General features: G+C 43.6%; 1 protein-coding gene across 1 annotated transcript in view; it reads left to right on the forward strand.

Annotated features, from left to right (window-relative positions):
* The first annotated feature begins 1,911 nt into the window (after positions 1 to 1,911).
* The window catches only part of helz2a (helicase with zinc finger 2a), a 61,675-nt gene continuing 38,579 nt past the window's right edge, over positions 1,912 to 25,007 (forward strand). The window contains exons 1-6 of the mRNA XM_034167315.1: positions 1,912 to 2,060; positions 9,431 to 10,993; positions 13,431 to 13,614; positions 17,811 to 17,918; positions 21,368 to 21,882; positions 24,333 to 24,971. Coding sequence (XP_034023206.1) covers positions 9,648 to 10,993; positions 13,431 to 13,614; positions 17,811 to 17,918; positions 21,368 to 21,882; positions 24,333 to 24,971 — 2,792 coding nt within the window. The 5' untranslated portion in view covers positions 1,912 to 2,060; positions 9,431 to 9,647. The remainder of the gene's footprint in view (positions 2,061 to 9,430; positions 10,994 to 13,430; positions 13,615 to 17,810; positions 17,919 to 21,367; positions 21,883 to 24,332; positions 24,972 to 25,007) is intronic.

Raw genomic sequence — 25,007 nt, forward strand, 5'->3', positions numbered from 1 at the left:
TAGATGTAGAAGAATGAACTTTGTCCATAAGTGTTTTTATAAGAAGGGACTTGGAGCTTTTCCGCCGATGTTGATCTGGTGCTCCTTTGAGAGTTTGTAGTTGGTACTAGAGCCAACAGAGCTGGTGGCAGGTTGAAGTTTTTTTTTAGCTGAAAATAGAATCTAATAGCAATACTGCTTATATAGATCTGGACAGGGCTATACAATGGTGGGTCCAAACTGGAAGTTGACAGTGAATTTTGAAAGCTCTGTTGTACAGTCGAGCCACAGGATCAAGAACATCATTTGTGGTGAGAGACCATATAGGCAAACAATAGGAGATAGAGGAGAGGACTACGGCATGGAGGTATGTGTGAGAAACAGAGGTTGTCAAATATGGTCTGATTTTGTTGTAGACATACAGTTTTTGTTGCAGTTTCTTGGTCAGAGAGTTGACATGTTCTTTGTAATTAAGATGAGAATCCAAGAGCACACCAAGATATTTATATGCATTTATATGCAACACAACATGATTGTGTTGCACATTTGGAGTTGCTTCCTGGGGGAATGAAAATACATACATTCTGTCTTTTTCATGTTAACACTAAGGTAGTGATCCGTTAGCCAGTTTTGGAGTGTTCTGAGATCAGATGACAATTTAGCATTTACAAAATTGGGGTTTGAGTCGGAATAAAAGAGTACAGTGTCATCTGCACACAATAAAACGTTAGAATAGTTGCATATAAGTGGAAGATCATTAATATAAAGAAGAAACAGTAATGGACCAAGAGTACTCCCTTGTGGTACACCGATAATGTATTTAAGAGGACGAGATTTTGTTTGACCAATTTTGACTATTTGAGACCTGCCACTCAAATAGGATGTAATCATGTCAAGCACACTTTGGGACAGCTTAAAGGACTGAAGTTTACTTAGTAAAATGAGATGATTTACTGTATCAAATGCTTTACGGAAATCTATAAAAACTGCACCTGTAACCTGTCCTTTGTTTAAAGCAGAGCGTATATGTTCAGTGAACAGTAGAAGAGCAAACATAGTGGAACGTTTGGACCGAAAATCATACTGAGTGTCACTGAGCAGGTGGTTGTTCTCCAGGAAGTTGATAAGTTGATTATACAGAGTTTTTCTAGTAATTTTGATATTGTTGAAAGTATAGCTGTATAGAATAGTATAGTATAGTATATAATGGAAATGATTGCTGTACAAAAACTTCAGATATCTATTGCTGAGATAGATGATAATTGGAGTGCAGTTTTAAGCAGAAACGAGGCAATAATCTGTGAATCACTGCTGATGCGCTGAAATGGCGCATGCGCAGTGAAGGCAGGGCGGACTGATTTTTAGGGGGAACTGTTCACCGGCATCATCAGGTGGCCTCTGAGTTATGGACACGATGAGAAACGGAGGCGCTCGGCTCAACCACAATCCCGCCCCTAATTATGCATGATATGTCTTTAACTAAGAAATTAAAAAAAGTTGTCCCTGTACAATTGTCATGGAGGAGGAGACTATCTATAGAGATCAAAACTGGTTTTTGTACCAGGCTGAACACAGGTTTATTTCTGCTCTAAAGCAGGCAGAGTTGAACGGAAACCTGCTTGCTTTGGACGAAGCCTCAAGCGGCTGGTCAAGGAACTGCATCTTCCTCATGTGGGCGGGGCTTCATCTGAGAGCGTCCAAGCTTCCCGCTTGGAGCGGGCTTTGCGTCACAAAGCAGGTTAAGAAAATTAATATTCATGCGTATACATTATAAAAACAAACACGAAATATTCCTGACCCATGATACTTTGTCTGGTTTGCAGAGAAAAATAATAAAAGCGGTCCTTTATCAAGAGGCAGGTGGTGTTTGAAGCGGAAGCAGCCTCTGAGCGCCTCGCTGGGGACGGAACGTGTTTTTTTTTTTTTTTTTTTGCCCCATAATGATTTTACCATGGTGACGATGACGTCAGCCCTGAGAAACGAAAGTTAGATTTCGTTGCTTAGTTATAACAGACAGAGACAAGTATCTTGCTGTTAAATAACCGTCAGACTTCACAAGAAGAGGAAGAAAAATCCGACCGGTGAGTCGAATTTACATTACAAATTACAGATTGTGTCGATTGATATTTTGTTTTGTCGAGAATCTCAAATTATTTTCCCACGACGCTGTCACATATTCTTCCGTATAAATCGTTTAATCGAAAAACACATAATAATCATTATTATTATTTATTGTTATTATTATTATTGATGTACCGGTTTACCTCTTCATAAATAAACACAAACATCTGTTGGTGGCTGAATAATACAATTATTTAAAAGAACCGCGGCCACGATTAAACGATTTTATACTAACCATTGCTTATTTGAACTTTTTGCAACACTGCTTTTTGTTTATTTAAAGTGTTGTGGTGAATTGTGCAACTGTGTCATCTGTTGGACTCACGCAGCAAAACACATTTACTATTAAAGATAAAAGTTTATATCATGAGAAATAGATTAAGAAGGGTATAATATTTAGTAATAATCATAATTTTGGAAAACCACATATTTTCCAGTTGCTGTTTAAATGTCACAATGTTTCAACACTGATGTCCTATCTCAGAAAAATAAATTTCCAGAAAATATTGTTGGTTAGTTATTTTATATTTTCACTTCATTTTTTAATTTTATTTGTATCAGTGTACTAGTTATTCATATTATATTCATGTTTAATGAGAAATATTTTGCCATGGGATTAGTGAGTCTCTATGTTATTATTATTGTTGTTTCCCAACGGTTTGCCCTTTATTTACTCAATAATTTGGTAATGTTTGAACCAATTTGAATAATATGCTAAATAATTGACATCTCTGCATTTTTGTTTTGTGCAATACCGTCATCTAGTGGATTGAAAAGGCCCATAAAACGCTGACTGACTTCAACTGCATTTTTATTTTAATCTCAGGCAATTTTTAGGGTCAACACAGCTGCTGGTATTGTTAACAACATTAAATTAATGTCAAAGAGGACATATCATCATCATTATTGTTGTTGTTGTTGTTGTTGTTATTATTATTATTATTATTATTATTATTATTATTATTATTATTATATTATTATTATTATTAGAAGTAGTAGTAGTGGGCGTCATTGTAATATTTGAGTATATTAGTAATATTCCCTGTGTTATTTTTAACTGATTTTTTTTTTGTTTATTCAAAAGGTCTTTTTCAGTTTATGTAATTTAATGGATATGGAAAGGTCTCACACAGTATTAAGAACAACTGACCTTGTATTTGCTTTATAATTTCTGATTAAGGTAGCATGGTGGCTTACTGGTTAGCACTGATCATGTCCGCAGCCATCTTGTCATCATGTCCACAGCCAGACTGCGCTAATCTCCGCACCCAGCCTGCGATCATGTCTGCAGACAGCCTGCGTTCATGTCCGCAGGCAGCCCACATTCATGCCAACAGGCAGCCCGCACTCATGTCAGCAGACAGCCTGCGCTCATGTCAGCAGACAGCCTGCGCTCATGTCAGCAGACAGCCCGCACTCATGTCAGCAGACAGCCTGCGCTCATGTCAGCAGACAGCCCACATTCATGTCAACAGGCAGCCCGCACTCATGTCAGCAGACAGCCTGCGCTCATGTCAGCAGACAGCCTACGCTCATGTCCGCACACAGCCTGCGCTCATGTCCGCACACAGCCCGCGATCATGTCAGCAGGCAGCCCGCGATCATGTCTGCAAACAGCCCGCATCATGTCCGCAGACAGCCCGCGACATGTCCGCAGACAGCCCGAGGTCATGTCCACAGGCAGCCCGCGATCATGTCCGCAGACAGCCCGCATTCATGTCCGCAGACAGCCCGCGGTCATGACAGCAGACAGCCGGCGATCATGTCTGCAGACAGCCCGCGGTCATGTGTGGAGACAGCCTGCGATCATGTCAGCAGGCAGCCCACGATCATGTCCGCAGACAGTCTGCGGTCATGTCCGCAGAGAGCCCGCAGTCATGTCCGCAGACAGCTCACGGTCATGTGTGGAGACAGCCCGCGATCATGTCAGCAGGCAGCCCGCGATCATGTCCGTAGGCAGCCCGCATTCATGTTCGCAGGCAGCCCGCGGTCATGTCCGTAGGCAACCCGCATTCATGTCCGCAGGCAGCCCGCGTTCATGTCCGCAGACAGCCCGCGTTCATGTCCGTAGGCAGCCCGCATTCATGTCCGCAGGCAGCCCGCGTTCATGTCCGCAGACAGCCCGCGTTCATGTCCGTAGACAGCCCACGGTCATGTCCACAGACAGCCCGCGGTCATGTCCGCAAGCCAGCCTGCGCTCATGTCTGGAGACAGCCTGCAACCATGTCCGCAGCCAGCTTGTCATCATGTCCGCACCCAGCCTGCGATCATGTCCGCAGACAGCTTGTGTATATGTCCGTAGGCAGCCCGCATTCATGTCCGCAGGCAGCCCGTGGTCATGGCCGCAGACAGCCCCCTGTCATGTCCGCAGACAGCCCGTGATCATGTCAGCAGACAGCCCGCGGTCATGTCCGCAAGCCAGCCCACGCTCATGTGTGGAGACAGCCCGCGATCATGTCCGCAGCCATCCTGCACTCATGTCTGCAGCCACCTTATCATCATGTCTGCAGCCAGCATGTCCACAGCCAGCCTGTGATCATGTCAACACCCAGCCTCGATCATGTCCTCAGCCAGCCTGCAGTCATGTCCGCAGACAACCACGGTCATGTCCGCAGACAGCTTGTGACCATGTCCGCAGACAGCCCGCGGTCATTTCTGGAGACAGCCTGCAACCATGTCCGCAGCCAGCTTGTCATCATGTCCGCACCCAGCCTGCGATCATGTCCGCAGACAGCTCGTGTATATGTCCGCAGACAGCCCGCGTTCATGTCCGTAGACAGCCCGCGGTCATGTCCACAGACAGCCCGCGGTCATGTCCGCAAGCCAGCCTGCACTCATTTCTGGAGACAGCCTGCAACCATGTCCACAGCCAGCTTGTCATTATGTCCGCACCCAGCCTGCGATCATGTCCGCAGACAGCTCGTGTATATGTCCGCAGACAGCCCACGTTCATGTCCGCAGACAACCCACGGTCATGTCCGTAGGCAGCACGCATTCATGTCCGCAGACAGCCCGTGGTCATGTCAGCAGGCAGGAAGCGGTGATGTCCTCAGCTAGCATGTCCGCAGACAGTTCCCAATCATCTCCGCAACCAGCCTGCGATCATGTCTGCAGCCAGCATGTCCACAGTCAGCCTGTGATCATGTCAACACCCAGCCTGCACTCATGTCCTCAGCCAGTCTGCGGTCATGTCCATAGGCTGCCCGCGATCATATCCACAGCCAGCCCGCGATCATGTCCGCAGCCATCCTGCACTCATGTCTGCAGCCACCTTATCATCATGTCCGCAGCCATCATGTCCGCAGCCATCCTGCACTCATGTCTGCAACCACCTTATCATCATGTCTGCAGCCAGCATGTCCACAGCCAGCCTGCGATCATGTCAACACCCAGCCTGCGATCATGTCCTCAGCCAGCCTGCAGTCATGTCTGCAGACAGCCCGTGGTCATGTCCACAGACAACCACGGTCATGTCCGCAGACAGCTTGTGACCATGTCCGCAGACAGCCCGCGGTCATGTCCACAGACAACCGCGGTCATGTCCGCAGACAGCTTGTGACCATGTCTGAAGACAGCCCGCGGTCATGTCCGCAGACAGCCCGCAGTCATGTCCACAGATAGCCCGTGGTCATGTCAGCAGGCAGGAAGCGGTGATGTCCTCAGCTAGCATGTCCGCAGACAGTTCCCAATCATCTCCGCAACCAGCCTGCGATCATGTCCGCAACCAGCCTGCGATCATGCCCGCAGCCAGCCTGCGGTCATGTCTGCAGCCTGCCCGCGGTGATGTCCGCAGACAGCCCGCGGTCATGTCCGCAGACAGCCCGCGGTCATGTCCGCAGACAGCCCGCGGTCATGTCCGCAGACAACACACGGTCATGTCCGCAGACAGCCCGCGATCATGTGCCCAGGCAGCCTGCGGTCATGTCGCAAACAGCCTGCGATCATGTCTGCAGAGAGGAAATGGTCCTGTCCTCAGCTAGCATGTCCACAGACAGTTTGCAATCATGTGTGCAGACAACCTGTGGCCATGTCTGCAGACAGGAAGCGGTCATGTCCTCAGCTAGCATGTCCACAGACAGTTTGCAATCATGTGTGCAGACAACCTGTGGCCATGTCTGCAGACAGGAAGCGGTCATGTCCTCAGCTAGCATGTCCGCAGACAGTTCCCAATCATCTCCGCAACCAGCCTGCGATCATGTCCGCAGCCAGCCTGCGGTCATGTCTGCAGCCTGCCCGCGGTGATGTCCGCAGACAGCCCGCGGTGATGTCCGCAGACAGCCCGCGGTCATGTCCGCAGACAACCTGCAGTCATGTCCACAGACAACCCACGGTCATGTCCGCAGACAGCCCGCGATCATGTGCCCAGGCAGCCTGCAGTCATGTAGCAAACAGCCTGCAATCATGTCCGCAGACAGCCTATGCCCATGTCCGCACACAGGAAAGGTCCTGTCCTCAGCTAGCATGTCCGCAGACAGTTTGCAATCATGTGTGCAGACAACCTGTGGCCATGTCTGCAGACAGGAAGCGGTCATGTCCTCAGCTAGCATGTCCACAGACAGTTCGCATTCATGTCTGCGAGCTGTCTGCGGTCATGTCCGCAGACAGCCCGCGATCATGTCCGCAGACAGCCCACGGTCATGTCAGCAGGCAGCCCTCGGTCATGTCTGTAGGCTGCCCGTGCTCATGTCCGTTGGCTGCCCGTGATCATGTCCGCAGACAGCATGTCCGTAGCCAGCCTGTGCTCATGTCTGCAGACAGCCCGCGGTAATGTCTGCAGAAAGCCCGCGGTCATGTCCACAGATACCTCGCGGGCATGTCTGCAGAAAGCCTACGGAAATGAGGGAGGGCTGCCTGCCCCCATGTCCGTAGGCAGCCTGCAGTCATGTCCTCAAGCAGCATGCGTTCATATCCACAGCCAGCCCACCATCATGTGCGCAGGCTGCCCGTGATCATGTCCGCAGACAGCCTGTGGTCATGTCCGCAGACAGCCAGCAGTCATGTCAACAGGCAGTCCGCGGTCATGTCCGCATTCATCCCGCAATCATGTCCGCAGCCATCTCGTGATCATGTCCACAGACATCCCGTGGTCATGTCCACAGACAGCAAGCGGTCATGTCCACAGCCAGCCTACCACCATGTCGTCAGCCAGCCTGTCATCATGTCAGCAGACAGCCTGTGCTCATGTCCGCAGCCAGCTCGCGGTCATGTCTTCAGACAGCCCGCAGTCATGTCCGCAGACAGCAAGTCCACTGCCAGCCTGCACTCATGTCCACAGGCAGCCTGCGCTCATGTCTAGATGGGATCTAGCCCCTCTTGTGACCCTTAATTATATAAGCGGGTATATGTTTCTGTGTAGGCTCTCAGTTGTCCAGGTGGTATCCATAGTAGAGAAGCTTGAATCTTCGACTGGACTGGGTTGCTTGACGCGAGGACGTTTAGCTTCAAATCGCAGAAGCTTCCTCAGCTAAAATTCTTGCTCTGGAAGTCTGACTTCTGTCTGACTCTTGTAGAGAAGAATAAAACAGAAGCCAGCAAAAGCTGGAATTTTAAACCTAACCAGACCCCTCCTACTGAGAGGCAGACTGCTATAGGTTAGTGACTAAACAATAGCTGTAATTAGCAACTATTGTGCTGTAGTTTGCACACCTAATGGCAGGAGACCTGTCCCTCTAATGATGGGATGGATGCCTTTCTGATGGCTCCCTTGATGACGTGAATGACTCATTACCATGAACAAAAGACTGAAACTCCTTTGACCTGAGTACCCCATTGTAAACAGGGGATAAAGTGTGTCCCAGACCCCCTCCCCGGTTAAGGCTGGGTTTCAAACGTTTCACAAAGAATGCCTCCATGACCCCTCTCTCAAACCATTTCTTCTCTCTGGCTAATATTTTAACTTCCTTGTCCTCAAACGTGTGGTTAGTGTCTTTGAGGTGGAGGTGAACTGCAGACTGAGGTCCACTGGCGCCCTCTCTGCGGTGCTGGTATAGCCTTTTGTGTAAAGGTTGCTTCGTTTCACCTATGTAGTGTTTGCTACAGTTTTCCTGACATCTGATAGAATACACTACATTGCTCTGTTTGTAACTAGGGATCATGTCCTTAGGGTGAACTAATTTCTGTCTCAAGGTGTTAACCGATTTAAAGTAAACTGGGATTTTGTGCTGTCTGAAGATCCTCTGTAGTTTTTCCCCTACTCCTGCTAAATAAGGGAGAGACACTCCTCTTCTTCTTGTCTCCGTCTCCTGTCTATCTGGTCTCTTTGTTCTCTGGGACATCTGCACTTTGTCCAGGGACCATCGTGGATACCCACATACTGTGAGGGCTTTCCGGACACGTTGTTCTTTAGCCCTTCCCTCTGCAGTTGTGGGCACCTGTAGGGCTCTGTGTTGAAGCGTCCTGATCACCCCGAGCTTGTGTTCAAGGGAGTGGTTTGGTGTCTGCAGTTCACCTCCACCTCAAAGACACTAACCTCACGTTTGAGGACAAGGAAGTTAAAATATTAGCCAGAGAGAAGAAATGGTTTGAGAGAGGGGTCAAGGAGGCATTCTTTGTGAAACGTTTGAAACCCAGCCTTAACCGGGGAGGGGGTCTGAGACACACTTTATCCCCTGTTTACAATGGGATACTCAGGTCAAAGGAGTTTCAGTCTTTTGTTCATGGTAATGAGTCATTCACGTCATCAAGGGAGCCATCAGAAAGGCATCCATCCCATCATTAGAGGGACAGCTGTCCTGGTGTGCAAACTACAGCACAATAGTTGCTAATTACAGCTATTGTTTAGTCACTAGCCTATAGCAGTCTGCCTCTCAGTAGGAGGGGTCTGGTTAGGTTTAAAACTCCAGCTTTTGTTGGCTTCTGTTTTATTCTTCTCTACAAGAGTCAGACAGAAGTCAGACTTCCAGAGCAAGAATTTTAGCTGAGGAAGCTTCTGCGATTTGAAGCGAAACGTCCTCGCGTCAAGCAACCCAGTCCAGTCGAAGATTCAAGCTTCTCTACTATAAGCGGATATAGAAAATAAATATTTGTCAGTTTTGTAAACAAATCGGAATTTTTATTTTAATAGATTGAAAAACATGGTAGAAGCACAGTACAGGTGGACCTCACGAACTCGCACAATTTAGGGTCCACAAAATCGATCCGCAAGTTATCTGAAACCATGAGTTAATGAGGTTGACCAAAATCATGCAGTAGTCTTTATACAGTATTTTAAATTTTTAGAGTCCACAAATTGAGTGAGGGTAGTAAAGCTGAAACACGAGTTACTCCTACATGAGTTAACAGGGTTTAGTTGTATGTTTATGTATTTTTCTCCTGCTGTTTTCTCTTCCAGAATCATTCAAGTAGAGGTGGACATTTTTGGACTTCACAATGTCACCTACACATGTGTCCTTCCAACTTGGCCCTGTGTGAAAATCTTTTGCTAATACCTCAGTTGACCAGAGTTTGAACTTCTGCGTCTTATTTGTCTGCAGCCAGTAAATATTTTACAAGCTGCAAGAACACATTCCAATTCTAGCGACTGGCTTTAGCATTATGTATATACCACAATGTCAGCTACCGAGCCTGAACTCGCTCTTTGTTTGACTTATGACTTCAAAGTTGTATGTGCTGAATGCTGTGTAGAGGAGAAAGAAATTACGTACACATTAAAACCAGTGCATCACCGGTGTGCGCGAGACATCCTGCTCTGCCGGAACAAAGGTGGGCATAAATGGCGGCCTGTTTCAAGGCGGCCCGCCTTCCCAAACCCAAGTCACTATATGGTGTGCTTCTTTTTTGAGGAGGGCTTCGGTTGTAGGGTGCATAAGAACCGTTGCACTTTTGCCCGAAGTGACGAGGAGGCTGCTGTGTGGAACTTTGAAAAGCATCACAAATTAGATCACACTTTGTTGTGTAACCTCATATTAAAGTCTGAGACTCGATCTTCTCATCCTGACAAAAGCGAATCACTGGAGGATCTTTTACGAAATCTGGATTTGAAGCCTGTTTGTGACCTCTGCTCTGTTAAGGAAAATGAAATAACTTACACCGTTAAGACATCCAGTCACCAGTGTGGCAGAAAACAGCTTTTAGTGAAAGCTAAAGCCTCTACCCAGTGGAGGCCGGTCTCAGAGCGCCCGCAAAGTAGAAATTTTGGCAAAAATGTAATTTACAATGTTTGCAATTTCTTTAAAGAGGGATCTGGTTGTACACAACACGGGCAGGGATGCACTTATGCCAGGAGCTTTGAAGAGGCGACTGTATGGAACTTTATTCGAGACAAAAACGTAGACCTTGAGAAGTTCATCAGCCTTGTAACTGAGGCTGAGCCTTTGATCACTCCTGAAAGTATGGCTGAAAGCATCCTCCAGAAGTTCTCCGGTGAGTTCATTGTGCTCTGTAAAGACTGCTTTCACGAGCGACCACAAAAAATAACCCCCAAAAGATGGAGTGACACGTGCGCAGCAGATGTAGCACACAAATGGAACCCAGTCTTAGTTCATCACCTAGTAGGGAGCCAAGGAAAGGTCACCTACTGCCAGATCCGACCTCTTTCACCAGGTTGTCGGTTTCAGTACTGTAGTCATGTCCGGGACGCAAAACCCTGCTGGCATGAGGCCGGCCACTGCTCGTCTGCCCAAAGTGAGGTAGAAATGGAGGTTTGGAATGCGGAGCAGAGCGGCCTGTCGGTTCGCCCGCATCTCCTCCAGTTGAGCAGGGAGAAGCAGATCCAGCCTGGACAGGTCACCATGTACTGCAAAGTCTGCCTCCTGGTTCTGTCCACCCCAGAGAGTTTCTACAAGCACTGCTCCTCCTTGGAACATGCCAACTTACTTGCGGAGGACACGGCGATAAGGTGGGGAGGGCGACCACCACCACACAACCGCCGAGTTGATTTTTGGCTGTGTGAGAGGTAAATGAAGTCATACACCTTTATGTGTTTGTCTGCCCTTCACATTTATGCAGGTTTGTCTTCATTGTATTTCATCTGAAGCCTTTTTTTTGCTCCGTTGCAGGTTTTAACAAAAATCTTCCACTGCCAGACGTCAATGTGTTTTTATGTCGCTCACTCCTTTTTGAAGCAGTCACACTCAGATACACTCACTGACCACTTTATTAGGTACACCTTGCTAGTAACTCGGTAGTTGATCCTCTTTTGCCTTCAGAACTGCCTTTATTACGTCCGTCGAGGATCCGGAGGTGATCTGGATCCAGATTCTGGATCGTTACGGTTTATAGGCTTTGAAGTATTACGTCAAAACTACTTCACAGGTTCTCACCAAATTTGCACCACGGATAGATATTAGGCCATGGAAGAGTCCACTGAATTTTGGAGGTGATCCGGCTCTGGATTGGTGGATGTCACAAATCTCTGATTGCTCTTGTTTTTTGTGGCATAGATTCACCAAGGTGTTGAAACATTCCTCAGAGATGTTGGTCCATATTGTCATGACAGCATCACGTCCATTCTCCTCTGACCTCTGAAATCAACAAGGCATCTTCATCCGTACTGTTGGGTATTTTCGCCTCCAAACATTCTTAAAACCTTGATAAGACAAACAGAGTCAAGAAACACCAGTGAGACAGAATGTCAATTTTAGCTCGCGAGGAGTGCAGTCAGGCTGTACACCAAAGCTACACTAAAGTCTGGCCTGCGCTCCCGCTCTTTTTATTAAGGACTTCCCTACATACATGGGCGGTACAGCTCCTAAGGGGAGGAGTGATAGCGCATGAGCTGTTGCCGCAGAACCGCTGATTGCACAATACATTCAGGACGTTCAGAACCTTTTTAATCTTGGGCTCGATTAAGATGTGTTTAAGACATCTATCGATTAATCACACGTCTTCTGACACAAGGACTAATGTATCATAATCACACTGTGGTTGGAACATTCAATTCTCTATTCTTTATCTCACTGCTCCGCTTACGGCTGCATTCTGCCTGGGTCATCTTCACATATCCTGAAAAAGAGCTTAGCGTGCACACAGAGATACCACAACTTGCAGAAACACTTCATGTCACATATCTTAAGTAACCTTCACCCATCACATCAGTACAGTACACTTTATCAGAGCAGAGAGAACTACATTCTACCAGAGCAGACAACACAAAACATGCATGATAAAATAAAACAGTGTATCTACAGAATAACTCCAACACGTACTGCTGTTGCTTACTGGATGTCTTCTCTTTTTTGGACCATTCTCTGTAAACCCTAGAGATGGTTGTGTGTGAAAATCAAAATCAGCAGTTTCTGAAATACTCAGACCAGCCCGTCTTGCACCAACAACCATGCCACGTTCAAAGTTACATAAATCCCCTTTCTTCCCCATTCTGATGCTCGATTTGAGCTTCAGCAAGTCACCTAAATGCATTGAGTTGCTGCCTTGTGATTGACTGATTAGCTGTTAATAATTAATTAGCTGTGTTAATAAGTAATTGAAAAGGGTGTGTCTAATAAAGTGGCTGGTGAGTGCATATCTTTGTGCCTTTGATGCACACTTATTATTAGTCTGCTCATATAGGACACTGCTTCATTATTGTACATGCGTAAAACTGCAACCCCAAGTCATAGACGGCAGTCTTGTATGATTGCTTTTGTCACCGTTTTAGGGTAAACTGTGACACTGGGCTGAACAGTTATTTTGTGGATGTAGTTTTGCTCTTGATAAATTATGAAGGGGTGTGCCTTTAAAAAAAAAGCCAGTAACCCATTTGGAGTTTTATGGGTGTTTTGATGGCTTCCCTCACTGATCTACTTCTTGTACGCAGCTCCATCATGCAGTGAATGACTCTTATTGCAGTTGAAAAACTTGATTTGACAAGACGATAGAGCTGATTTCACACTATAATAGAGTTTATTTAACTCTTGTTGAAGTGGGACCAAATGTAGTTCTGGCAGAGTTTATTTTGCTCTGTAAAATTTACTGTGTACTCTGGTTATTTGAGAACTTTCAGATTTACCACACAGTACCATATTACTTATACATTGCAAATATTAATCAGTGATGGAAATGAAGTCCAAGACATATTCAGTACTGTATAAATGTTTACATAAATGCCCCCTACGCTTGCAAACAAAACTGGCTGTAAAAGTGGTATTATTTTGCCAAGTTAATTGTGGGCTGTGAATATGGAAAGACTGTGCATACAAATGCCCATAATTCCTAAATGTAAATTATTTTTAAACCTGTTGAAGTTAATAGTCTACATGAGGAGCACATCTCAATTGTATATTTCATAATCAGACATGATCAGATAGATTTCATGAAGCATGTGTAGAGGTCTGGAATCGATTTATTCAAATAAGCTCATGTGGTAAAGTAAACATTGTAATTTTATTTTGGAGACCACAAACCTGTGAGTATGGAGACAAGTGTCCAAAGGCTCACTCTGCGGAAGAACTGCAGGAGTGGATGATGAGATGTGCTGAAGAAAAGGAAATCAGACAAAACATTGAAGCTCAAGGTCTTATGTGCTACAACGAACGGCTGTTGGAGGAATACAAAAACAGCAGCAATGAAGTATACATTGTGAGTACAAATGTTTTTTTTTCCCTTTTGTTTCATTCTTTGTGTCGTGTGTGTTTGTAGTCCGAGTGGTTGCTTAGACTAAGATGTTCTATTTTCAGAAAGGATCTACTCAGAGTGGTGCATCCTTTGGCAAACATTTGTTCTGGTGTATTGTGGGACAGAAAACACTCACTCTGTGTTCCCAAACTATGACACATGTATTATCTTCTTCTGTGGCTTACGTTTTTGGAGGAAACAAGCTTGACGTTTTCCACAGTATTTAACAATGTAAAAAAACAAGTCTGTTAATGATGCTGAGTACTGTAGTTTCTCATTATGGGGGGGGGGGGGGGGGTTAATATGATACTGAAAAATGAGGACTGCTGTCTGTCCAACCTGCTTTATTCTTTCATATGGCATCAGCTTGTGTCCCATAAAACCTCACAAGTTAAAAAATATATATTCAACTCACCGGTATAGTAATTCTGCATAAAATTTGTGTTCCAACAACTGACTTTTGTTCATTTTAAAAAAATCTGTTCTGTAAAAATTAATCACATTGCAATTCGATGTCAGCCTGAGTGATTATAATCTAATACATAGGGCTGCAACTAATAATTTATTTATTTTATTTTATTTGTAATTGAGTCATGAAATGATTTTTTTTAGTCTATTGATTATTTTCTGATTAGTCAATTGTTTTAATTAATTTAGAACTATAAATCCAGTCAGTAACGTTCAAACTTGCATTGACATATTTTGTCATTAAAAAGTAGTTATTTTATGAACTGTTAAAAATCCCAACATATAAGGATATAAACTGTCAAAAAGACACAAAAACACAGAAAATAACAACAGGGTGGCAAGCTGGAAACTAACAATTATTTTTATTACCAATTAATCTATTGATGATGTTCTGGATGAAGATGACATAATCAAGATTTGATAAAATGTTAGCCTTCCCATTGACTCGTTTTGGCAAACCAAGTAAACATTGTCACTGCAACTAAGGTTAGTATTGACAACTGACACAACAAACCTGTGTGAGTGTTGTCTTACCTATTCAGCAGATCCATCCATCTTCTACCACTTAGTCCAATTAAGGGTCGCGGGGGGCTGGAGCCTATCCCAGCAGTCATAGGGCATGAGGCGGGGTACACCCAGGACAGGACGCCAGTCTGTCGCAGGGCCACAAACAGACAAACAAACAAAGACATACCCACAAGCACACCGAAGGACAACTTAAAGATTCCAATCCTCCTAACCCGCATGCCTTTGGATGTGGGAGGAAACCGGAGCACCCGGAGGAAACCCACGCAAACACGGGGAGAACATACTCCACACAGAAAGGCCTTCGTTGTGAGGCAACAGTGCTAACCACTAAGCCACTGTGCCGCCCCTATTCAGCAGATATTCAACAAAATTAACTTTGAAATTTGTTCAGAATGAGGGATTTCTTTCCAGTGGGATGTCTGTGTCCTGTGTTTATCACTTATGTCCGTTGTTGTCGCTTTGCTTTCATTTGCATTGTTGTTAGCACTTTCAGTCATAATTAAAGGTATGTCATGTTTAATAGGGCAAGGTCAACTCTATGGTAATGGAATTACAATCAGAGCAACACTTCATTGATAGGCTAAATGTGGCCAGGTTTTGCTGTCATTGTAATTCCATTACAATTGAACTGCCCTAAATTTACACTAGTATTTGTAGTATAGCAGCTCCCTTTGTTTCATGAAAGGCATTCTGGGAAACTGAGTGTGACATGGCATCATGCAGTTTTATCCACGTGGTTCAAAATCATGCATTTTTTTTCCAGAAAATGTGACTTTTGAATACTGTGGAAAAAAATAATGTTCCCAAAGAAATTTTAATTTTGTCTGAAATTGTAAAAGGTCATTGGAACTGGAGATTTACTTGTTTGAAATCTACAGTGCATCCAGAAAGTATTCACAGAGCTACACTTTTTCCACATTTTGTTATGTTATAGCCTTATTCCAAAATTCTACACACAATACCCCATAATAGCAATGTGAAAAAAAGGTTTTTTTTGTTTTTTTTTGTTGTTTTTTTTTTGCAAATTTGTTAAAATATTAAAAACTAAGAAAACCTGTACATATGCATTCACAGCCTTTGCCATAAAGCTCAAAATTGAGCTCAGGTGCATCCAGTTTCGACTGATCATCCTTGAGATGTTTCTACAGCTTAACTGGTGCCCACCTGGGATAAATTCAGTTGATTGGACATGATTTGGAAAGACACACACCTGTCTACATATAAGGTCCCACAGGTTACAGTGCATGTCAGAGCACAAACGATGGGGGAAGGGTACAGAAACATTTCTGCTGCTTTGAAGGTCCCAGTGAGCACAGTGGCCTCCATCAAACATAAATGGAAGAAATTCTGATCCACCAGGACTCTTCCTAGAGCTGGCCGCCCGTACAAACTGAACAATTGGGGGAGAAAGGCCTTAGTCAGGGAGGTGACCAAGAACCCAATACTGTTGCATTCCTCTGTGGAGAGAGAACCTTCCAGAAGGACAACCATCTCTGTAACAATCCACCAATCAGCCCTGTATGGTAGAGTGGCCAGATGGAAGCCACTCCTTAGTAAAAGGCACATGACAGCTCGCCTGGAGTTTGCCAAAAGGCACCTGAAGGACTCTGAGACCATGAGAAACAAAATTCTCTGGTCTGATGAGACAAAGACTGAACTCTTTGACGTGAATGCCAGGCTTCACATTTGCGGAAACCAGGCACCATCCCTACAGTGAAGCATGTTGGTGACAGCATCATGCTGTGGGGATGTTTTTCAAGTGCAGTTACTGGGAGACTCATCAGGATTGAAGGAAAAATGAATGCAGCAATGTACAGAGACATCCTGGATGAAAACCTGCTCCAGAGTCCTCTTGACCTCAGACTGGGATGACGGTTCATCTTTGAGCAGGACACAGCCAAGATATCAAAGGAGTGGCTTTAGGACAACTCTGTGAATGTCCTTGAGTGGCCCAGCCAGAGCCCAGACCTGAATCCAATTAAAAATCGCTGGAAAGATCTGAAAATGTCTGTGCACCGACACTCCTCATCCAACCTGATGGAGCTTGAGAGGTGCTCCAAAGAGGAATGGACAACGCTGCCCAAAGATAGGTGCACCAAGTTTGTGACATCATATTCTAGAAGTCTTGAGCCTGTAATTGCTGCCAAAGGTGCATCAACAAAGTATTGAGCAAAGGATGTGAATACTTATGAAGGTGTGATTTCTTACTTTTATATTTTTAATAAATTTGCAAAAAAAAAAAAAAAAACTTTTTGATGTTCTCATTATGGGGTGTTGTGAGTAGAATTTTGAGGGGAAAATAAATTTACTCTATTTTGTAATAAGGCTGTAACATGAAATATGGAAAACGTGAAGTGCTGTGTGTTATGGCAAATATTATAGCAGTTATAGCAAGTATTGTAATATTCAATATATCTTGTGTGTATTGTGATAACAAGGAGTTACTGTTTGTCTATGGCTATTATATGAAAACAAACACATTCAGTACATCTGACTGATGTCTTAAAGTATTGCTCAAGCTGCTACATGGTGCTTACAAAACTTCATGTATCACAAACTGCTGTTTGTTTCAAGTTGACCTCGGCTTACCGCTCTGATTATTCCACAGCTGCATGTACAATTTTTCTGTTACATGAACTGTTCACTCCTTAAAATGTATCAAGCTAGAAAATACATTGTCTGCTGTGTGAAAGGTGTCTTGTTGTCTAGGCTCAAGGCCTGCGACCCTGTTAGACAACTGTCTTGCCTCATAATGCTATGTGCACAGTTATTCTGTGTGCACCTCTTATTTTTTTTTTTTTTCCTCTGCAAACTGCATGTATTCTAAGTGACCTCTTTTGTGTGTTCGAAGCTTCAAATAAATGCAAGACAATGAAGACCATTCTGTCAGAACCTTTATTATCATTTTCACCGTGTTCAGATAAAACTTAATATTCCACAACACTGTGAGTACTTTCTGAATGCACTGTAGATTTGAGGTGTGAATAATATTGCATGCAACAGCCAGCCACCCCTCGTCCCAGTGGATTAGCCCTGGGCTGAATTTTATCCCCAGTACACTCCTGGCACAACATGTTGTAACAAGTTTAAACCTATTGGGACTTGAATTGTTTTCCATATTCTCACTAACACTGTTTCATTTCATCATTTGAAATTTTTAACAGATATCGGACCATGTTGATGATGTCAGTGTTACTTGTGATGGAGATTTAACGGTAGACTGTGAACAGCTCAACACAACACTGCAGTGGAACTTCCAAGTTGACACAGAGGTAACAATGTTTTTTTTTTTTTCCCAGACTAATTTTCTTGTTTTGATAGCATGATGATACATATGAACGTTCATCCTCCTTTTGTTTGTTTGTTAGGTTAGGTTTTCTATTTTTGTGATTAGGTTTTCTTGAAAACCAAAGAGATATACAGCAACTGTGTATATCACATTATCTTCATTTGTCTTGAAAATTTTATATAAATGCTTCAGAAAGGATAAAAGTCTGCTATGGTGACTGACAGGCGGCCATGACTGTACTGGTCTTCACTGAATTAACATAGCATCGAGGTACTTAACTACATTTACGGCCTGATTTACTAAAATCCCAGGCGAGTGTTAAATTGGGTGGGCAAGCCAAACTTTTACGGAGACAGTTTTGCAGGTAGTTTACTAAGAGTAACTGTGCAGTTCTCCCTAATGCATCCAGGAAAAATCAACCCAAGAATGCATTGGTTTTTCAACCTTTTTTTTCTTCCAGTCAGACAAATTTCTCAAAAATGCTTGTTTTTATTTTATTTTTACATGTATCCTAGAGAAAGCTACACAAGTTTATTTAATTTTGCAATATCGTGACCATGAAAGTTTAGAGAAGAAGCAGCATTGCCTTAGCGATCTTGATGGAACGAGTGGACGTGGAACTCTGAAGCAATTAGCACTGCTAGGTGCTGTGTTTACCGGGTTATTGATTGTTGCAGAACAAATGAGAGAATCAAAGGATGCATGTGGGACTTGTGGAACTTTGAAACTGTATGTAAGGTTACGAAACCGTGTGAAGCAGGAAGCCGTGTCGGACAGCAGAACAATATTCTCCAATATTCTGTGCCGCTTAAAGCACCTTTCACACCGGGCCTGCGTAGGGTTGCATTAGGCTGCCTGTCTAGTATGCAGGAATGGCTGCGTAAGTTGCACTCAGGGGGAGAAGCTTGGCTCCATGACGCTGTTTTTACAGACTGCCTGGACATTCAGATGCATTTGATAAATTCAAAAAAGTGAGAATACATTATTTCCAGGAGTTAATGGACTTTATTTAATGTGCCACAATTGTGAGAGAACTTGAGGAGGTGAAGGAGGAGCTGCAGCCAGTGATTGCGCGCACAATCCGTCTGTGAGGTGTTATAGTGGATATGGAAGCTTGGCCCGCCTCTTCTTCTTCCGTGGTTTTGAAGCTTCACCGCCAGCAAAGTTCAGCGGGATGAATAAAATTTAGCAATGCAGGTATGTACTGATAAAAAACCCTAAAGGATTTCTCCCTCTGGCGTAGAGTTGTGTACAGTTGCGGAGGCATGGTGTGCAGTAGTGCAGTGTTGCATAGACTTACATACAGTAGCAGAGTGTTGTGTAGACTTGTGTGGAACACTGTGTCCGTGCTCTACACCAAAAGGCCGCAAAAAAAAAAAAAATTCCTCATTCTCTGAGCTTTCCATTTTCATAGGTGCCACTTCTTCCAGATGCATTATGGTGACCATCTTGGATTTTCAAGATTTCTGCAATGTAAAAATCTATTATCTACCAACATCTCAACTTCTTGGCCACTGAGGATCACAATCTTGGATGCATCATCAGGGTCAAGGAACACAACTCTACCATTTTGGATAGAGTCAGACGTTATTTGTTCAAAAACTTTTCATCAGGGTCATTTGGGTAGTTTCTGTTGTCATTATGATTTAAAAAGAGTAAACACAGTTGTTTGACAATAAATGGCTAACACAGCCACTAACCGTGAGTGAACAAAAAGTTTTTGTGTTATCATTCATATTCTCTGAAAAATGTCCAAAAAAAAAAATCAAAAATTCCAGCAGGGTATGTAAACCTTTGATGTGGCGCTTTTGTCCAGAATGTCCACGTCCATCTAAATTCTGGTCTTCATCTGCCTGACTAATTTATTCTTAGAGAAACAACCATAAGGGCCCCTTCACACATAGTACGAATAAGTACAAATCAGGGCGAATCACAGAGGAACAGCTCGTATGAGCGAACCATGAAAACATCAAGCTGACGGGCAGGCATGAACGAACCTGCTGCAACGGTGTTGTGCGAGCAGGAACACAGTGCGAGCAGCTGGGACATGGTGCACCACATTGCGCTGCTGATGTGGAGAAAAATAACATTAAAACCAGTTTTATAATTAGTGAATATAACTGGGTTGATATAAATAATAAATAAAAGAGGGCGCAATACAGAACCCCGCGGTTAAATAACCCTGGTTAAATAAAAATAAATGTCACTCACAGGATTCAAACCTGCAATTTACAAAAGCTCTGATTACCAGACAGACACTTTACCACTGCACTACAATCACTGTCTTATAACAGGAGCATGAAATGGCTAAAATCAACAAGCAGATAAACGTATTTTTTTAAAAAAGAGAAAAAAGTGCCATGATAACTGACCAAACGGCATTTGTTACGGCATATTTCTGCTGATACGTGACTGAAAGTGGCGTATTTGTCGCATTGTTGGCACCTGCTGCGACAGGGTTCGATGGGCTCTCACAGGGCACACTCTTTCTTTCAGCCGCTTATGTGCACAAATAGATGTGGTTCAACAGGTGTACGAGGCGTTGGAGGCAGCTACGATTTTAGATGTATTGCATACGATTCATGTTTCATGCACAAGTCGACCACATTCGTACTATGTGTGAAGTGGCCCTAAAGTAAACTCCCTAATGCTTTACCTGACATTTATGAATGAATGCTGTATTATTTTCTGTGTACAGTTTTTTTCTGTATACAAGGAGGTGAGGCCTTTTTCCTCTGAAGAGCAGTCTGTCAAACACAATAAGTTAGCACCAAGGTTTCAAACAAGCAAAATACCAACACTATCAGCACCCGCTAAATTTCCTTATGCATATGTAAACCTCGTCTATTTGCATGTTCCCTCCCACAGTTTTCAGCATGGTGTCTTAGTGGTTAGCGCTGTTGCCTCACAGTGAGAAAGTCCTGGATTTTCTCCCGACCTGATCCTTTCTGTGTGGAGTTTGTGTGTTTTCCCTGTGTTTGAGGGGGTTCCCTCAGGGAACCACCAACTTTTATATCACCTTGTTTACAATTTTTACTTGTGGCTGTTAAGTGATGCACACCCTTCAGCGCAGTGACAAGGTGTTTTCTGGCTCATTTGCCATTGCGATATTCTCCGCAACAGTTCTGTATTGTTTTGTATTGTAAACCTTTTTGGTAGAATGGCCTAAACAGAGGGTCACCCCTTTGAGTCTGGTCTGCTTGAGATTTCTTCCTCAAATCATCAGAGGGAGTTTTTCCTTTCCACTGTCACCTGTGTGCTTGCTCTAGGGGTTGGTACGGTTAGACCTTACTTGTGTGACACGCCTTGAGTCAGCTTTGTTGTGATTTGGTGCTGTATAAACTAAATATATTAAATTAAAATAGGTGGCAGCAGGGACCAACTAGAAGTGTGTACATGCTAATTTTTATGTTCATTTTTGTCTCCATGCAGAGAGAGCTTCTGCATGTGGCACTGCTGAAGCAAGAGCCTGGAGCTTCATTCTCCCTTGGTGACATCAGTTCCGAACCCTTAATCTATTTGGCAGGGAAGCATTTCCACAATGAAAGTATGACTTATGACATCACTGTGTCTTTCACGTCCATCAGCCCAGGGTTGTATGAACAGTGGTTAGTGATGGATTTTGGCCTGAGACCAGTGCTCTTGCAGAAACTGAGAGTGAAAGCAGGCCTGTCGACTTTTGATGACACAGAACCTCCAGCTACGAACATTGGCGCTACCTTTCGTGGTGCCGAACGCTGGCATAGCGGGAACAGGGTCATCGTGCCATCTTTAAAAAGAACAGAAGAACAGGAAGAGCTGTTAAAGGAGTACAAGCCTCCTCAGATTAGTTTTCTGTATAAGTACTCATGCAACAACAAAACGGCTCTAAATCACGACAACTACAAAGAGAGAATGCATCACTTCTTGTACAATGAAGAACGTGCAGAAGATGCAGTTGTTTCAAGGTAATGTAATTGTATTTGAAATTGGTACACATTCCAAAACCTTATGTGTTTCTCAATGTATATAGTATTTCTGTTGTCCGCCAAGACGTAATAAAACCATCAGCTTTTATTTAATTGTCTGTCTGTCTGTTTAGCAGGATTACGTCAAAACTACTGCACAGATTTTGATGTAATTTTCACCACAAATAGATATTAGGCCATGGAAGAACCTATTAAATTTTGGAGATGATCCGGATCCAAATCCGGATTTTATATAGGCTTTGAAGGATTACAACCCCAATTCCAATGAAGTTGGGACGTTGTGTGAAATGTAAATAAACATAGAATACAATGATTTGCAAATCCTCTTCAACCTATATTCAATTGAATACACCACAAAGACAAGATATTTAATGTTCAGACTGATAGACTTTATTGTTTTTGTGCAAATATTTGCTCGTTTTGAAATGGATACCTGCAACACATTTCAAAAACGTTGGGACAAAAGACTGGGAAAGTTGATGAATGCTCAAAGAACACCTGTTTATGACATTCCACAGGTGAACAGGTTAATTGGAAACAGGTGAGTGTCATGATTGGGTATAAAAGGAGCATCCCCAAAAGGCTCAGCCATTAACAAGCAAAGATGGGGCAAGGATCACCACTTTGTGAACAACTGCATGAAAAAATAGTCCAACAGTTTAAGAACAATGTTTCTCAACATTCAGTTGCAAGGAATTTAGGAATTCCATCATCTACAGTCCATAATCAGAAGATTCAGAGAATCTGGAGAACTTGGTACATGTAAGCGGCAAGGACGAAGACCAACACTGAATGCCCGTAACCTTTGATTCCTCATGCGGCACTGCATTAAAAACCGACATCATTGTGTAAAGGATCTTACCGCGTGGGCTCAGGAACACTTCAGAAAACCATTGTCAGTTAACACAGTTTGTCACTACATCTACAAGTGCAAGTTAAAACTCTACCATGCAAAGCTCATTCGAAATGGACAGACGCAAAGTGGAAAAGTGTGCTGTGATTTGATGAGTTCACATTTCAAACTGTTTTTGGAAATCATGGACGTCGTGTCCTCTGGACAAAAGAAGAAAAAGACCATCCAGATTGTTACCAGTGTAAAGTTCAAAGGTCAGCATCTGTGATGGTATGGGGGTGTGTTAGTGCCCACGGCATGGGCAACTTACACATCTGTGATGGCACCATCAATGCTGAAAGGTACATCCAGGTTTTGGAGCAACACATGCTGCCATCCAAGCAACATCTTTTTCAGGGACATCCCTGCTTATTTCAGTAAGACTATGCCAAGCCGCATTCTGCACATGTTACAACAGTGTGGCTTTGTAGTAAAAGAGTGCGGGTACTAGACTGGCCTGCCTGCAGTCCAGACCTGTCACCCTTTGAAAATGTGTGAAACATTATGAGGCCCAAAATACGACAACAGAGACCCTGGACTATTGAACAACTGAAGTCATACATCGAGCAAGAATGGGAAAGAATTCCACCTACAAAGCTTCAACAATTAGTGTCCTCAGTTCCCAAATGCTTATTGAGTGTTGTTAGAAGGAAAGGTGATGTAACACAGTGGTAAACATACCACTGTCCCAGCTTTTTTGAAATGTGTTGCAGGATTTGCAAATCATTGTATTCTATGTTTATTTACATTTCACACAACGTCCCAACTTCACTGGAATTGGGGTTGTACGTCAAAACTCCTTCACAGATTCTCACCAAATTTTCACTACAGATACATATTAGACCATGGAAGACAAATTACATTTTGGAGGTGATCTGAATCTGGATTCTGGATCAAGTTTCACTTTGTATAGGCTTTGAAGGATTACGCCAAAAGTACTTAATGTATTCTCACCACATTTGCGCCACAGATCGATATTAGGGGAATGGAAGCATCCACTGAATTTTGGAGGTGATCTGGATCCGGATCTGGATTCTGGATCAAGTTTCACTTTATATAGGCTTTGAAGGATTACACCAAAACTACTTCATGGATTCTCACCAAATTTTCACTACGGATACATATTAGACCATGGAAAACTAATTACATTTTGGAGGTGATCTGGATCAAGTTTCACTTTTTATAGGCTTTGAAGGATTACGCCAAAAGTACTTAATGTATTCTCACCACATTTGCACCACAGATCGATATTAGGGCATGGAAGCCTCCACTGAATTTTGGAGGTGATCTGGATCCGGATCTGGATTCTGGATCAAGTTTCACTTTATATAGGCTTTGAAGGATTTGATCTGGATCCGGATTGGCGGACGTCAGAAATCTCAGATTTCTCATGTTTTTATTTAATCGCTTGATGTGCCATCCCATGGTTTACATTGTCCTACTGTTGCACAGTGATGATGATGATCACTGCTGTTGTGACATTGCAAATTTTCCCAGGCAGGACTAATAAATGAATACATTGTTTTATCTTTTCCAGACTAAACATTTGTGGAGAAGTCACAACGTTTTCGACATTGGAAAGTATCCAGTTTGGCATAAAAATTGCTCCACAAGGAGAACTCTTCTGTGCAGTCTGCATTCCTTGCAGTCTCACACCAGACACTCCAGAGGGATTGGCACTAAGACGGAGCATCCCGTCTGCCCTGATTGCCCCATTATCCTCAAGGGATCGAAACTGTAAAGTCTACGAAGCCATCATCCACCAAGACACGGTTTACGAGAACAAAATGTATGTGCAGCTGTCTAAAAAATGCTGCTCTGATCTTGCACTTGAACGCAATGAATCATATCAGATGGAGGTGCAATTTCAACTCAACCGCCAAAGATTCTGCACGATGCACAAAGCTGTACACCTCCTACCAGACACCAAAAGAGTGCTACCGGATTTAAAGAACTGTGGACTTCCTGTGTACAACATTCAATGTGAAATCTTAAATGAAAAGCAAAAGTCAGCAGTTGGCTTCATCATGGGGACATCGGATGACCAAAGATTTGTGGCTCCTCTCCTTATTTATGGCCCTTTTGGAACTGGGAAAACATTCACTCTTGCTACAGCAGCCAAAGAGCTTTGCAAGCAACGTGAGAACAAAATGCTAATTTGCACATACACCAACAGGTAATATACTTTGTGATACTATGTATTTACCATTAG

The sequence above is a fragment of the Thalassophryne amazonica genome, chromosome 3 (genome assembly GCF_902500255.1).
Source record: "Thalassophryne amazonica chromosome 3, fThaAma1.1, whole genome shotgun sequence".
Taxonomy (NCBI): domain Eukaryota; kingdom Metazoa; phylum Chordata; class Actinopteri; order Batrachoidiformes; family Batrachoididae; genus Thalassophryne; species Thalassophryne amazonica.